The sequence below is a fragment of the Corythoichthys intestinalis genome, chromosome 4 (genome assembly GCF_030265065.1).
Source record: "Corythoichthys intestinalis isolate RoL2023-P3 chromosome 4, ASM3026506v1, whole genome shotgun sequence".
In the NCBI taxonomy this organism is placed as follows: domain Eukaryota; kingdom Metazoa; phylum Chordata; class Actinopteri; order Syngnathiformes; family Syngnathidae; genus Corythoichthys; species Corythoichthys intestinalis.
The window spans coordinates 29658452-29672805 of record NC_080398.1 but is presented as its reverse complement, the minus strand read 5'-3'; the positions used below and the strand labels follow the sequence as shown (position 1 = coordinate 29672805).

Here is a 14354-nt window from a genome sequence, read left to right as displayed (position 1 = left end):
AAGCATAAAGAGTCATACAAAGGGGGGACTTTGTGTGGAAATGATTGGTCGACGAGGAATTCTGGTCCAAACAGGAAGTGAGTGACGGTCTGTCAATGATTGGAGAATGTCGGAGGGTGTAGCAATGTTTTCCTTCTCGTCATTGGGTTTCCTTTGCGCCGCTCAAAGCCGCTGCTGTGCGTTGCGCGCACACTTCCTGCAGCACCAACACTTGTCAGAAGAAGCAACCGCTGTCTCCAGGAGACAAAATGAGGTACGGAGAATTGTTATTTTTTATTCCATTTCGACTGAATTGACAGCAATGTGACACAAAATAGGGAAGGGAGTGCGCATGTATCCTTCCGCGTTGAAATGGCTTGAGCTAGCTAGCTTGTATTTGGCGTACTTTGCTTTAGCACGCAGCTAACACATCATAGTCGCCAATAATTATGAGCGTTATGGAGTTGAATATTAATTAAAATTGGAGACGCGTTTTGTTAATGAGTACGTGGGATAGCTAGGCGTTATGAATTAGCCTGTGTTCCTTTTTTCGTGGCTACTTGGCTGCTAGCGTATTGAGATGACAACTGGGTAAAGTTCAACGAGGTAAAAAAAAATTGTTCTAAATTTATGCTGAATTAGGCTCATAATTGTCAAAAAAAAAAAAGATATTTAACATTAAGGTGGGAATTCAGCGTAAGTAATTATTCATGGATATAGGTGGAGGATATGGTTGACATGTAAGGCACGCTTTATCATATATGATAAAATTTGAATTTATGACTTAACGTCCTACAGTAATCTGTGATATAGTGAACCCCTCCGACCCTATATGCCACTCAATGAGTTTTTTAATATTGACTCATTATTATTGTTTACTGTTGGCGAATCGGTATTTACCAGCTCTTATATAGGGATCTTTTGTTGATTTAGGGCGATGAATACATTTGATGTTGACTCTGTTGAAGCAGAACTAGGAAAGCCTAAACGTCATAGACGTAAAGGACTAGAGACAAAGTGTGAAAATGAAAGTTAATAGACAAAGACTGTAAAGATGGGAGACATAACGTCATGTGTTCTGTACGGTCTTTTAGAATATTCAAAAATGGACTCAGTTCAGACATAGCAACGACCAAACTTCAGAGACCTAAAGGTCTGTAAACACAAGGTGTGATAGGAGGAGAGCTGCTTTTTGTTTATTTGCTGTGTATGGAGCCTTGAACAGGGATAAGTAACCTCTTAAGACCTGTCAATTTCCATCCTTTTATGTACAAAACAGGTTAGCCATTTTCATGTTTACTGATCATTGTTATGTACATGATTCATAAGCTTGGCTAGGCGTTAAGGCACTACTTACTGCACTTCTACCTTATTCATTCCTGCACAATATGCTTAGTCACATTTCTAAGTGAAATCTCGAGGTGTAATGTTCATAAATTCCTGCTGTAAACAAGATCGTCCGCCTAATGTTACCATTGACCGTCTTAACAATACAATGCAGTCATGGGTTAAAAGCAAGAGCTTGCCCACACATGCCCAAAATACCCCACAAGTCAGTCAACAGCAGCCTCATTGTGCAGAAGTCCAAATTAGCCCGCTGGTTGTATTATTATTCGACGTTCCACGCCCTGTTTCAAGGACCAAAGGTGCAACAATGGCCACGGGGCTGCTTCTATTGGAACGCCGGGCTTATCAAAACAGGACATCGGCCAGGCATTGATTCTTTCTGCGCCGCAGCTTGCATAATTCTTCCTGACTGTCGTAAAAAGTTGAAAGCCAGAGATGACCACCTTGTCAAGTTTGAATAGTTGAGCAAAGGTACGTGTTGTACTACCTTTGGGGGGAAAAAAAGTCAATTTCATTTCAACATCAGATTTTCTAAGGTCTCAAAGTGTTATAAATGTCAAGTAAAAGTGCCCATTGACTTGAAAGCCTTTGACCACAATAGTTGTCATGCGTCAGCAAGCAGCCGATGTGTGACTTTGACTCATCGTGTAAAATCAGCGCACCGTGCACCAAAGTATGACCGGTGATTGTTCTCAGTGGATGTCAATAAGGTCCAATATTGGGATGGTGTAAAGATAATGGTATCACTTTGCTAACACTCTTTAACTACCTGGAAATGTTCAAGATATACTGTAACTCATGTTGAAACGGAAAATATTTCATGACCCAACCTTCAAATTTTAAATAATACATATACAAAATACTAGAGTTGTCCGATATTGGGTAGCCCTTAATATTGGCCGATAAAAGCATTTTAAAATGATATCGGATAATATTGACAGCGGTTTTTCATGATCGATTTTAGACCAATATGCATGTTGCCTTCAAAGTGAATGTTGAGGCCTTCTTCCTTTGTACAAGGGCTGGTCACAGCTTACCACAGCAGTTATACTTGTTGACCATTAGATGTCTCCAACCTAAAGATTCTTGGGATTTGTTATGTGAGCAGACAATTTGCATCCATGGTGCAAAAATTGAATGAACAAAAAATGATTGAAATATAATGAATATGTTAAATCAAAGACCGCTTATATCGGAATTGGTTGATATCGGGATCGGATTTTTGGAGTTGGACAATATCGTGTTACTGGTTTAAAAGTCATTATTGGACAACTCTACAGAATACTAAAACATAGTTTATGACTAAATTGTACTAGTTCCACACCGAATCAAACTAAAGCGAGACAAAGGCTTAAACATATTAATTTTGAATACAAAAAAAAAAATCTGGAGTACACTGTAAAATTACATATTTTCTTGTTCCATCAAGTGAATGGCCAAATTGCTCAAAACGGGTAACGTTTAATGTAATTTCCTGTGTATTTTTTGTGTCATTCAGTGCAACTGTGACAACATTTTTTTTAATAATCATATTTCAAATATTAATTATTATTTGCGGAATGTGTGTTCCTCAACATGCTTGCAACCCAGTTACCTTTTTATCATGGTAAAGCATTGACTCGCATGATTCGCCAGCCTTGACATCATCAAAAGAATGGTTCAAGCAAATTCATGTCCTGGCTTCTATTTTTCATATGTTATAAAATAGTTAGCCTTTATTGATGGTCTCAGTCTATTAAATGCATATAATCACAATAAGAAAACACTAAAAAAAAAAATTCTTATTTCCATAAGTTTGTCCTTTGGTCAGCAGTACCAGCTCGCTAAACAACTAGCTTCTACTCCTGAGGAATTGTTCTCTTCTTGGTCAGCACTAACAGCTAGCTAAATAGCTAGTAATTACTCCTGACAAATTGTCATCTTGGTCAGCAATAACAGATAGCTTTTACTACTGAAAAATTGTCTTCTTGGTGAACCGCAGTAACAGCTAGCTAAACATCTGAGAAAAAGCATTAGTACAGATTTGCAACCGTCTTACCTGTTATTATGATTATGCCAAATATTGTAAATAGGAAAAAACGACGTGTTAAAAAAATAATAATGTAATAAAATAAGCATTAAGACTAAAAAAAATTTTTTTTATTTACAAGAATCAATTTATCCACTCGTTCAGCAGTAACAGCAGGCTAAAAATATACCTTCTACTTCTGAGAACAAGTATATCAGTATGGTTTTGCAACCCTGTTACTTTGATCATGCTATATATTGTAAATATCAAATAATGTAAAAACTAGCTAGCCAAGCCTCGGAAAGCTTAGATGTAGGGTTGCAGCAAACGATTATTTTAGTAGTCGATTAATCGATTAACTACTTAATTCGAATAATCGCGTAATCAGATAAGGAACACAAACATTTTTAAAACACCTGAGCTGAGCTTTAAACAGTATAAAAAAATGAATGACGATCTAAGTACAACAAAAGAACAATTAGTTAACTTACAAAGCAAAAGTCCGCTAGCTTAAATGCGATTAAAAGTTTTTTTTTAACAATGCTCTCAAGAAATGCTTCAAACACGTAGTCCCACAAAAAAATGGCAAAATATACGTATCAACTGAATTATGAATGGATTAAAAAAACATTAGCTCAAACAAAAACTGAGCTTATGATGGTCTTAACGAGCAGCTGGATTTAGCAATGTGAAATGATTTATGTCATATTCACTGTTGTCATTAGAGGGCAGTGCATCTTACAACACCACTTTAATTAAACATAATCAAAGCAGCAAAATTTAATATGACTCTTTTTTGCCAATCGAATTACTCAAGTTAATCATTTAATTGTTGCAGCACTTATATGAAGCAGAAACTCAAAAAAAAAAAAAAAGGCTAATTTTTTTCAAATTTTGAAGCCAAAAACCAATTATGATTTTCTTAAATGTTTTTATTAAAGTTATATAAGAAACCTGTCTCAAACATGCGGTCCAGGAGCCAATTACAGCCCGTTGGAGAATATACAGCCTGTTGGAGAATATTTTGCGGCCCCCATTTGACATCGAATTTTAATATTCTTGTTGCCCACATGTATTTTGCGATGGGCAGTAATTAAAAAAAAAAATTGAATTAATTGAATCCATCAATTAAACGATCCTTTTTGGGGGGAAAATCCGTTATTTAGATAATAATACCGGTACATTTAAAAAATGAAATAAAACACTAAAAATTTTAAATATTTTAAATAAAATTAATTAGAATCCAGTCATAAAACAATAAAAGCAATTAAAGACAAATTGGAATAAATTAAAAACGCAACACAAAGACAAATTCAAGTACAGTGGGGCAAATAAGTATTTAGTCAACCACCAATTGTGCAAGTTCTACTTGAAAAGATTAGAGAGGCCTGTAATTTTCAACATGGGTAAACCTCAACCATGAGAGACAGAATGTGGGGAAAAAAACAGAAAATCAAATTTTGATTTTTAAAGAATTTATTTCCAAATTAGAGTGAAAAATAAGTATTTGGTCACCTACAAACAAGCAAGATTTCTGGCTGTCAAAGAGGTCTTAACTTCTTCTAACGAGGTCTAACAAGGTTCCACTCGTTACCTGTATTAAAGGCACCTGTTTTAACTCATTATCGGTATAAAAGACACCTGTCCACAACTTCAGTCAGTCACACTCCAACCTCCACTATGGCCAAGATCAAAGAGCTGTCGAAGGACACCAGAGACAAAATTGTAGACCTGCACCAGGCTGGGAAGACAATCTGCAATAGGTAAAACGCTTGGTGTAAAGAAATCAACTGTGGGAGCAATTATTAGAAAATGCAAGACCACTGATAATCTCCCTCGATCTGGGGCTCCATGCAAGATCTCACCCCGTGGCGTCAAAATGATAACAAGAACGGTGAGCAAAAATCCAAGAACCACACGGGGGACCTAGTGAATGACCCACAGAGAGCTGGGACCACAGTAACAAAGCCGGCAGGGACTCTTATCCGGCACTGCCAGACGTGTCCCCCTGCTGAAGCCAGTACACGTCCAGGCCTGTCTGCGGTTCGCTAGAGAGCATTTGGATGATCCAGAAGAGGACTTGGAGAATGTGTTATGGTCAGATGAAACCAAAATAGAACGTTTTGGTAGAAACTCAGGTTCTCGTGTTTGGAGGAGAAAGAATACTGAATTGCAATAAACAACACCATACCCACTGTGAAGCATGGGGGTGGAAACATCATGCTTTGGGTCTGTTTTTCTGCAAAGCGACCAGGACGACTGATCTGTTTAAAGGAAAGAATGAATGGGGCCATGTATCGAGAGATTTTGAGTGAAAATCTCCTTCCATCAGCAAGGGCATTGAAGATTCAACGTGGCTGGGTCTTTTAGCATGACAATGATCCCAAACACACAGCCAGGGCAACAAAGGAGTGGCTTCGTAAGAAGCCTTTCAAGGTCCTGGAGTGGCCTAGCCAGTCTCCAGATCCCAACCCTATAGAAAATCTGTGGAGGGAGTCAAAAGTCCGTGTTGCCCTACCACAGGCCCAAAACATCACTGCTCTAGAGGAGATCTGCATGGGGGAATGGGCCAAAATACCAGCAACAGTGTGTGAAAAACTTGTTAAGAGTTACAGAAAACGTTTGGCCTCTGTTATTGTCAACAAAGGGCACATAACAAAATATTGAGATGAACTTTTGGTATTGACCAAATACTTATTTTCCACCGGGATTTGCAAATAAATTCTTTAAAAATCAAACAATGTGATTTTCTGTTTTTTTTCTCCACATTCTGTCTCTCATGGTTGAGGTTTACCCATGTTGACAATTACAGGCCTCTCTAATATTTTCAAGCGGCAGAACATGCACAATTAGTGTTTGACTAAATACTTATTTGCCCCACTGTAAGTGTGGCCTGTATTTTGCTCTGGGAATTGTAATTTTTTTCTTTTGTTTTGGGATCGCTTTCTACCCGTCATTGTGTGTCCGTTTTCTCAGTGGTCTCAATTTATCGTGCAATTTATAGTGCAATTCATGGAAGCCCCGGTGCTTTCAGACGCTGTAAACCAGACATGTCCAAAGTCCGGCCCGGGGGCCAAATGCGGCCCGTGGTCAAATTTCATCTGGCCCCCAGCCTCTGTCATAAAATCAATAACGTCTGGCCCGCACACACTTAATAAATTGGTCAGCAGTACACCTATCAGCATATGAAGTAGCTTACACACTAAATGCTGCTCCTCATTGACCCACTAAAAGGCAGCAGCACTCTAAGCAACATTACCCCATGTGATCCTTTACCTCCAATTTTTTAAAATGGCAACAATCAACAACAAAAAGTTGACTGCGACGGCCGACGCTTCAAAGATAGGTGGAAATTGGACTATTTCTTCATTAAAATACACAACAACTGTGTCTGCCTCATTTGCAAAGAGACAGTCGCTGTTTTTAAAGAGTTCAAAATGTGAGGCGATATTACCAAACGAGACAAGCTGACATGTACGACCAGATTACAGGGAAGATACGCAGCGAGAAATTGAAGCAACTTGAAGCTAGTTCAATTTCACAGCAGCAGTATTTTGCAAGAGCCCGAGAGTCAAAAGAGAACCCCACAAAGGCTAGTTGTGAGATTGTTGAAATTATGAATTAAAAATAAATAAATAAATAAAGCAAATGTGACACACAGAATGGGCTGCTAAAATTTGCTTAAATATATTGTTCTACGTAAAGGACGTCAGCCAAGGTCGTCCCCCCACATTTTTACCACACCAAATCTGGCCCCCTTTGCAAAAAGTTTGGACACCCCTGCTGTAAACTCATTGGATGTGTTGCATAAAAGGCGTTATGTGGAAAAGCTTCGGTCGATCCATTCACCAGATTCATATTTGATGCCTAAATCAATATTTTTCGACCTGCTGTCTTCGCCGTCTCTGCCTGATATCTGCTACCCTGATATCTACAACTATCTTGTCCATAGAAACTCAGCCTATTCTCACGAAACTTTGAAAAACTTTAAGAGCAGCACTCTAAGCAACAGTACCCCGTGTGACCCTTTACTTTCAATTGTTTTAAATAGATGTTCACTGTTATGACCACTGTCCCAGAAAGGGTTAATTCAGGGATTTTTTTTTTAAAGTAAAATTTAGCACTTGCATAAACATTTGCAGCAGCTAAAATCGTTGTTTTGTCTTGATGCAGGAGCAAAGACCTCCTAGAAGGAACGTGACACTTGGAATTTTTACCATGACATGAACAAAGGAGCCACCTGGAACGTCTCCCTTGTTTTTCTTTTGTCCTTTTTGTTTTGTTTTGTTTTTTTTGTTGTCTCCTGCTGTTGCCACCAATCACATGGAGGACAGATAAGACCGTCAGACACTCCTCGTCTCTTGTGTTAATATTTTTACTTAAGAAAATCAAGAATAATCTTGCACTTTTAATGTTTGTCCAGTACCTAACAGGCAGTAACTACACATATGTTTATTTAATGATCATACTCATTTGATCAGTATTCTCAGTGAAGCTTTTTATAATTATTTAAAGACTTATTATCAGTGTTGTGGCTGCTAAGTTGCCTCGGAAGTTTTGATGTCATTTTTGTTTTAAATTATGAGCTGACTTGCACACTGGAAATTGCATTTGACACTATGAACTGGAATTTTTTTTGTTGACACGTGGGAACAAAAACTTTTTTTATTGCAAGTTCAAGAACTGAAAGATATTTTTTAGCCGTTCAGCACCGACTCGCTGCTTTTTCGACGTGTACAAGATGCGCTCCCCAGAACCGTCCGCTTTCCCCCCGTCCGAAGCCCTTCTTCACGGCCAGTTCGCCAGCTGGGGCAACGGTGGTAACAACAGTAGCAGCGGCAACAACAACAGCTGCCCCAACAGCCCCGGCGGTCCGGGCGGGCTTTCCCCAGCCGGCTCCCCGACGCCGGCTCCGGCCTCTAACTACGCGCTGACCCTCACCCACGCACACGTCCACATCCAGCGTCTGTCGCCACGTCCCGGCAAGGAGGCTCGACTGCTCCTGCCGCTGTCGGAGCTGGTGGGATGCAGCTGTCCACGAGCCCCCGCGCCGCCTCTTATAGTGCTATACTGGTACCCGCCGGGGAAACGACGCAAAGGGGTGTCACGCCGCCGCCAGGTGAGGGCGTACCTAGCTGAAAGCAGACCTGAGGCAGAGAGGTGGTCGGCCGCTTTGCAGTGTTTACTTCGAGGGGTGCCGGTCACTGCTGAAACAGGTGAGTGTGCAAATGTATGCTTTTTAATGCTAACCGTTTTATTGGAAACATTTAAAATTTCGGACAAATGGATATTTGTGTATGAGAAATGATCCGTCATGGACCATGATCTTTTACAGTGTGGTAGATGTTAGCAATAGACATCGCTACTATTGTTTGTAAAAGCCTTCTAATCCATTTTGAATAGGAGAGGTTGGCAACAAATAATCGCTGCCATCCTTCCAAGTCAAAATGAATTGGACGTCTTGCCATCATTTGCAGCCAATGAGTTATCCATCCATCTTCAACCGCTTATCCCTAGAATCAGCGACCCATGGCTCTAGGGCCGCATGCGGTCCTTTAACGCTGCCCGAGTGGCTGCCTGGAGCTTTTTCAGAATGTTTGAAAATGGAAAAGTATGGGGGAGGGAAACATATTTATTTAAAAATGGTTTTTTCTTTAGGAGGCCAAACATGACACAAGCATTCTTAAAGTTTTCCCAATACTGTAAAAATGTGTAGAATCAATATTAAATTTCAACATTTCTCTCAACCAAGATTTGCGTCATATCCTGAAGTTTCTATCAGCAGGGTGGGATGCCAGGCAGGTGGCTGTTATCAACAAACCTGCGGCTGTGTGATGGGCTATTGATCCAAAAATGGAAAAATAGAAAAATAACTGAGGAGAACAGTTTTTAACGTTTCTGGGACCGAATTATTTGCATTCTTTGCCAATGCGGAAGGATTAACTGAATGTTTGCTCTGTAGCGAGAAGTTTTTAAATAACAAAAAGAGTAATGTGGAAAGTAAGGCTGCTGCTGTCGATTATTTTAGAAGTCAATTAATCGATGAACTAGTTAATTCGAATAATCGAGTAATCGGATATGGAACATAAAAAATTAAAGTACTTGAGCCTCAAACGGTATAAAAAAATACTAATAAATGAGGATCCATGTACAACAAATGAACAATTGGCTAACTTTCATAGCAAAAGTCCGCTAGCTTAAAGGCTATAAAATGCTAACGTTTTTTTTTTTTATTTACTTTTTATACAGTGCTCTTAACAAATGGTTTAGACACATATTCCCACAAAAAACGGCTAAATATACCTTTAAACTAAATTATGAATGCATTAAAAAACATTAGTTCAAACAAAAACTTGGCTTATATTGGTTTTAACAGGGAGCAGCTGGATTAAGCCATATGAAATGAGGCAGACTAGGGGGCAGTATATCCACTCAGATCAATAAAACTAAATGCAAACACTTTCAAAACAAACCATTACAACGCCACTTTAATAAAATAAATGCTCAAAGCAGCAAAATTTGATTTGAATCTTTCTTTGTAATCAAATACTTGAGTTAATCGATTAATCGTTGCAGCACTAGTGGAAAGGCATTGTACAACAGAGTAGTCACGTGGTGCGTCATTCGCTATAGGATGCACTGCAGGGAAAATAAACATTTAATCATGAAGGCTCATTATGTATTTGTAGCAAACAGTCATTTTGATAGTAGGCTAATATCGACACATACAGCTTCTGTTGCCTTCATTATAAGGCTTATATAAGGCATTTCATTTTTTTGCGGCTCCAGACAGTTTTTTTTTTTTTTGGTCCAGTACAGCTCTTTCAACATTTTGATAAATAAGATGAATTTAAAAAATCAAATCGACTTCAGAGTGTTATTGGGGTCCATAATATTTTTGTTTAATTTTACAAAGGTTCTTATTAACATTTTAAACATTCATTAAAAATTACTTATATGTATATAATAATTAGAGGAGCAAACGCCCTCACGGAACATCATGGCAATCAAAAATCAAATGGCCTACTGCATAGTTTTTTATTTTTTTTATTTTTACATTGACTTCTATTAACAGTAAGGTTTCTCACAAAGATAAACCTAAGTGCTTTGTAGGTGGGCTGGGGAAAAATGGTGACTGCCTTGACAAACTTGACTCGACTCGTCTTTAACCTTTGACTTGACAAGACTTGTCTTTTCGACCTCGAGACTCAACTCGACATGACCTCGAGACTCGTCACGACTTGACCTCGAGACTCGACACGACATGACCTCGAGACTTGACTCGACTAGCCCACAACAGGTAAGACTCGGGGTTTGTGACTCTGATCATAGTGTGACATGTGGAATTGTCCAGTATTTAATGGTGTTATTTTTGGTCAATATTAAAATAATACTGTAAAAAATACAGGACATTAGTAATAGAATTTATTAACTATTAAAATATTGAATTAAAAAAAAAATCAACAACTATTTTAATATGGTTTAGGTCCGCTTTACAGCAATTACAGCCTCAATTCTCCAAGGTATTGATTCATACAAATTGTGAATTGTTTCCAAAGGAATTTAAAAAATTTCCTCAGTTAGTATACCCTCTCTTTTAGAGGCGATGGTGGTGGAAATCAACGTCTTAATGGAATCTCTAAAACTGACCATAAATGCTCAAGAATGTTGAGATCTGGGGATTGTGCCGGCCATATTGGTGCTCAACTTCATTAGAATGTTCCTCATGCCATTCTTTAACAATTATATTCAATGATTATGATTCCAAAATGTTAGGTGTTTACAGTGTATTGTCCAATCCCTATACAAATAACACATTGCTAATGAAAATTTAAATTATGCAACTAAAAAAAAAAAAAAAAGGATAATGTATTTTTGTCAGTTATTCCATATTCTAGAATCTAGTTGAATGATTCGTTAACCGTTTTAGTGATTATCATCACTGATGAATAAGATTTGGGGAACACAATTGTTGTTGAATTATAGGTCTGACAGCTGTTTTCAACTAAACTTTGGGTGCGCAATCCAAAACTAATCATGAGTGATCTTGGGACATGTAGTCCATATACTATATCGATGAATTAAAAACCGCCATGACTGAATGGAAGTTAAGCAGGCCAAATCAATCCATACCAGTGCCTATAGATAATGCTGCAAATATTGTTAATTCCGTACGTGACACAGATGGACTCGGACCACAAATAGGATGTTTTGCTCATGTGGTAAACCTAGCTGCTCAGAGAGCTGTAGCAATCAAGTCTGCCCCACCTCACTTTACAAACAGTAAAGATTGTTCCCAGCACTTTTATACAAAATTTCTTCAGATCAGTAAGAACTGAGCACATACAGATTATGCACTCAAATGCGTGTTTATATGATGACAATGTTATTTTTGCTTGTTAACAAAATAAAAAAACAGAGAAATAAAAATAACACTTGTGTTTTTTTGTTTCAGAGCATTAAATGTATCGAATCAAATCGAAAATCGTGTCCCTCGTATCGAAAATCATACCGAACCGTGACTTAACTGTATAGTTGCATCCCTACTTGGCATTAAGGATGTCCCGATGCTGATTTTTTGACTTCTGATCCGATCAGATTTTTTCAAGATATATTTTGCCAATCCGATGCCGATGGGATCGATACCTATATCGTTAGACCCGCGAAAATAATGCAAAAAATAAAAGTTTATGGATTAAACCGAGCTCTGCAGGACGACTGGATCTGATTCGATCTGGTTTGATACTGCAAAAATAGCCATTTCGGGCGCCGATAGCAATTCAGAGTATCGGATTGGGACATTCCTACTTAACATCTGTTTTTATTAGATAAAAATGTTCAAATATCAACATGCAATTAAATATGAAAGAAACAGGCAAATTGCTACTGTAATAATTGTGCTATAGTACCGCATTGGCCCGAATATAAAACGGCCCAGATTATAAGACGAACCCCTCTTTTTCAAGACTCAAGTTTGAAAAAAGACTTTTTGAACACCAAATTAATTTTTCTACTGAAAATAATTACAGTACATCTGAAACAAATGATTATAACAATATATTTGAGGGAAAAAGCATGTTATTTTGCCTCATTCAAGTCTTAATAGCTGAACATTTAAATATGTAAACTAAAGTGCGATCACATTCGTAAATGAATGGCTTCTGGTTTTTGAAATGTAAATAAACCAATCTATTGTGATAAAACAACAAAATTGCAATAACTGCATTAGAGCTGAAACGAATACTCGAGTAACTCGAGGTTAAAAGCTGATCCGAGTAATTTTATTCACCTCGAGGAATCGTTTAATTTTGACGTCACGTGCGTAGAGGAAGAAGCAATAATTTTTTTTTAAAAAAAACCTTACCGCAGCCGACAGCCGCTACAAACTACGCCGACGTTGCTAAAAACTACGCCCGCATGATGCTAGTTTGGTAGCAGGTAGTGTCTGATGCATCTCATAGTTATCGCATGCATTTAGGACTAGATGCCAAATGACAGACTCGGCCGCGTCTGGGCAGCGTTAGTAAACAGCCGCCATCTTTAAGCAGTAGACTTCTCATCGCTAGTAAGTATAAGGTTACTGTCACATGCTCACGTAACGTTAGCCCTTCGGAGGGCTAGGTTTCTATTGATTATGACCACTGTCGATGCGTGGCTAACGTGTCTTACATACAGGCTTTATTTAATCTGTAAAAACACAGTGCTGTATATTGATGAGGGTGTAAAATTAAAACATAATAAATAAATAAAATAAAGCTGTCAGTTTTACCTCAGTAGTCATTGCTGAATAAATGTGCTCCAATACAGCGGGTATCATACATTTATTTTGAACACTGCAAAAACTCAAAATCCTACCAGTACTTACAGTTTAGACTAACTTAAAACTTAAAACACAAATAAAAACTAAATTGAGACACGTGGGAAAAACACGTAGCTTTCAAGTGATGTGTGTTATCAAGCGCAATTACATTTTTAGGTAAGAAATGTTTTTATATACAGTGGGGAGAACAAGTATTTGATACACAGCCAATGGGAAAACCCATTGGCAGTGTATCAAACACTTGTTCTCCCCACTGTACATATATATATAAATATATATATATATAAGGTCGAAGTTTTTTGAGTGAAAGCAGTGAATTTTTTGTAGTCAACAATCTACATCGAAAATAAAGACATTGATTGACTGAAAATGGATCAATATTGGATTAAATGTCTTTTTTTCTCATATATATGTATAATTGCTCTTTACCTAAAAAAAAAAGTTTTATCCGATTACTTGATTAATCGATAGAATTTTCAGTCGATTACTCGGTTACTAAAATATTTGATAGCTGCAGCCCTAAACTGCATTAACCATCAAAGTGAAGTCTAACTGTAACTATAGTCTTGAAACAAATCTGAATAAGGAAAAACATTGCAGTAAAATATTGCAAACTGGTGAAACTTGAGAGTAGCTGAGATCTGTCATGACCGAACATCGCTTCAATGATATCTGGCGCCATCTAGCATCGCGAATGGGTATAATGTCTAGACCGCGAATATAAGCCGACCCCCACTTTTTCAGTCTTATTTCAATGCAAAAAACACCGTTTTATATTCGGGCCAATACGGTAAGTCTGTATAAAACTTGACGTGCCAGAAAAATAACTGACTGCAATTCTGGAATCAGCATGACACTTTTAATTTCAATTAGCATAAAAATCTTAACTAGAATGTATTTTAATTGTTCCCCAGTGTACTCTTCAAGTATTACTATCACGACCAACGAAGATATCAGCATTCCAAAGACTCAGTTTGTTGGCTGGGGTTCAGTCCAAAACACTTTGAATCACAAATCCTTTGTTTATGCTGTCTAAATTTAGTTTTGTGTCAAAGTGACCAAGACATGTATTTTTGTGCCTCTTGAGGCAAATCGAGAACAAAACAATTGGGATTATATACCTGTCTTCATTCCCATATTCAATATACTGTCGCCTTTGAATTTTGTGCAGCGTCTGACCTCCTTTCCTGTCTCCTTCCT

At 37.9% G+C, this 14354-nt stretch overlaps 1 protein-coding gene across 3 annotated transcripts in view; it reads left to right on the top strand.

Annotated features, from left to right (window-relative positions):
* Positions 1-26: 26 nt before the first annotated feature.
* The window catches only part of sphk2 (sphingosine kinase 2), a 39274-nt gene continuing 24946 nt past the window's right edge, over positions 27-14354 (top strand). Inside the window, exons 1-2 of one of the 3 annotated variants that reach the window (XM_057834036.1) lie at positions 27-253; positions 7508-8550. In XM_057834036.1, coding sequence (XP_057690019.1) covers positions 8076-8550 — 475 coding nt within the window. In that variant the 5' untranslated portion in view covers positions 27-253; positions 7508-8075. The other 2 variants (XM_057834034.1, XM_057834035.1) reach the window with 2 other exon arrangements.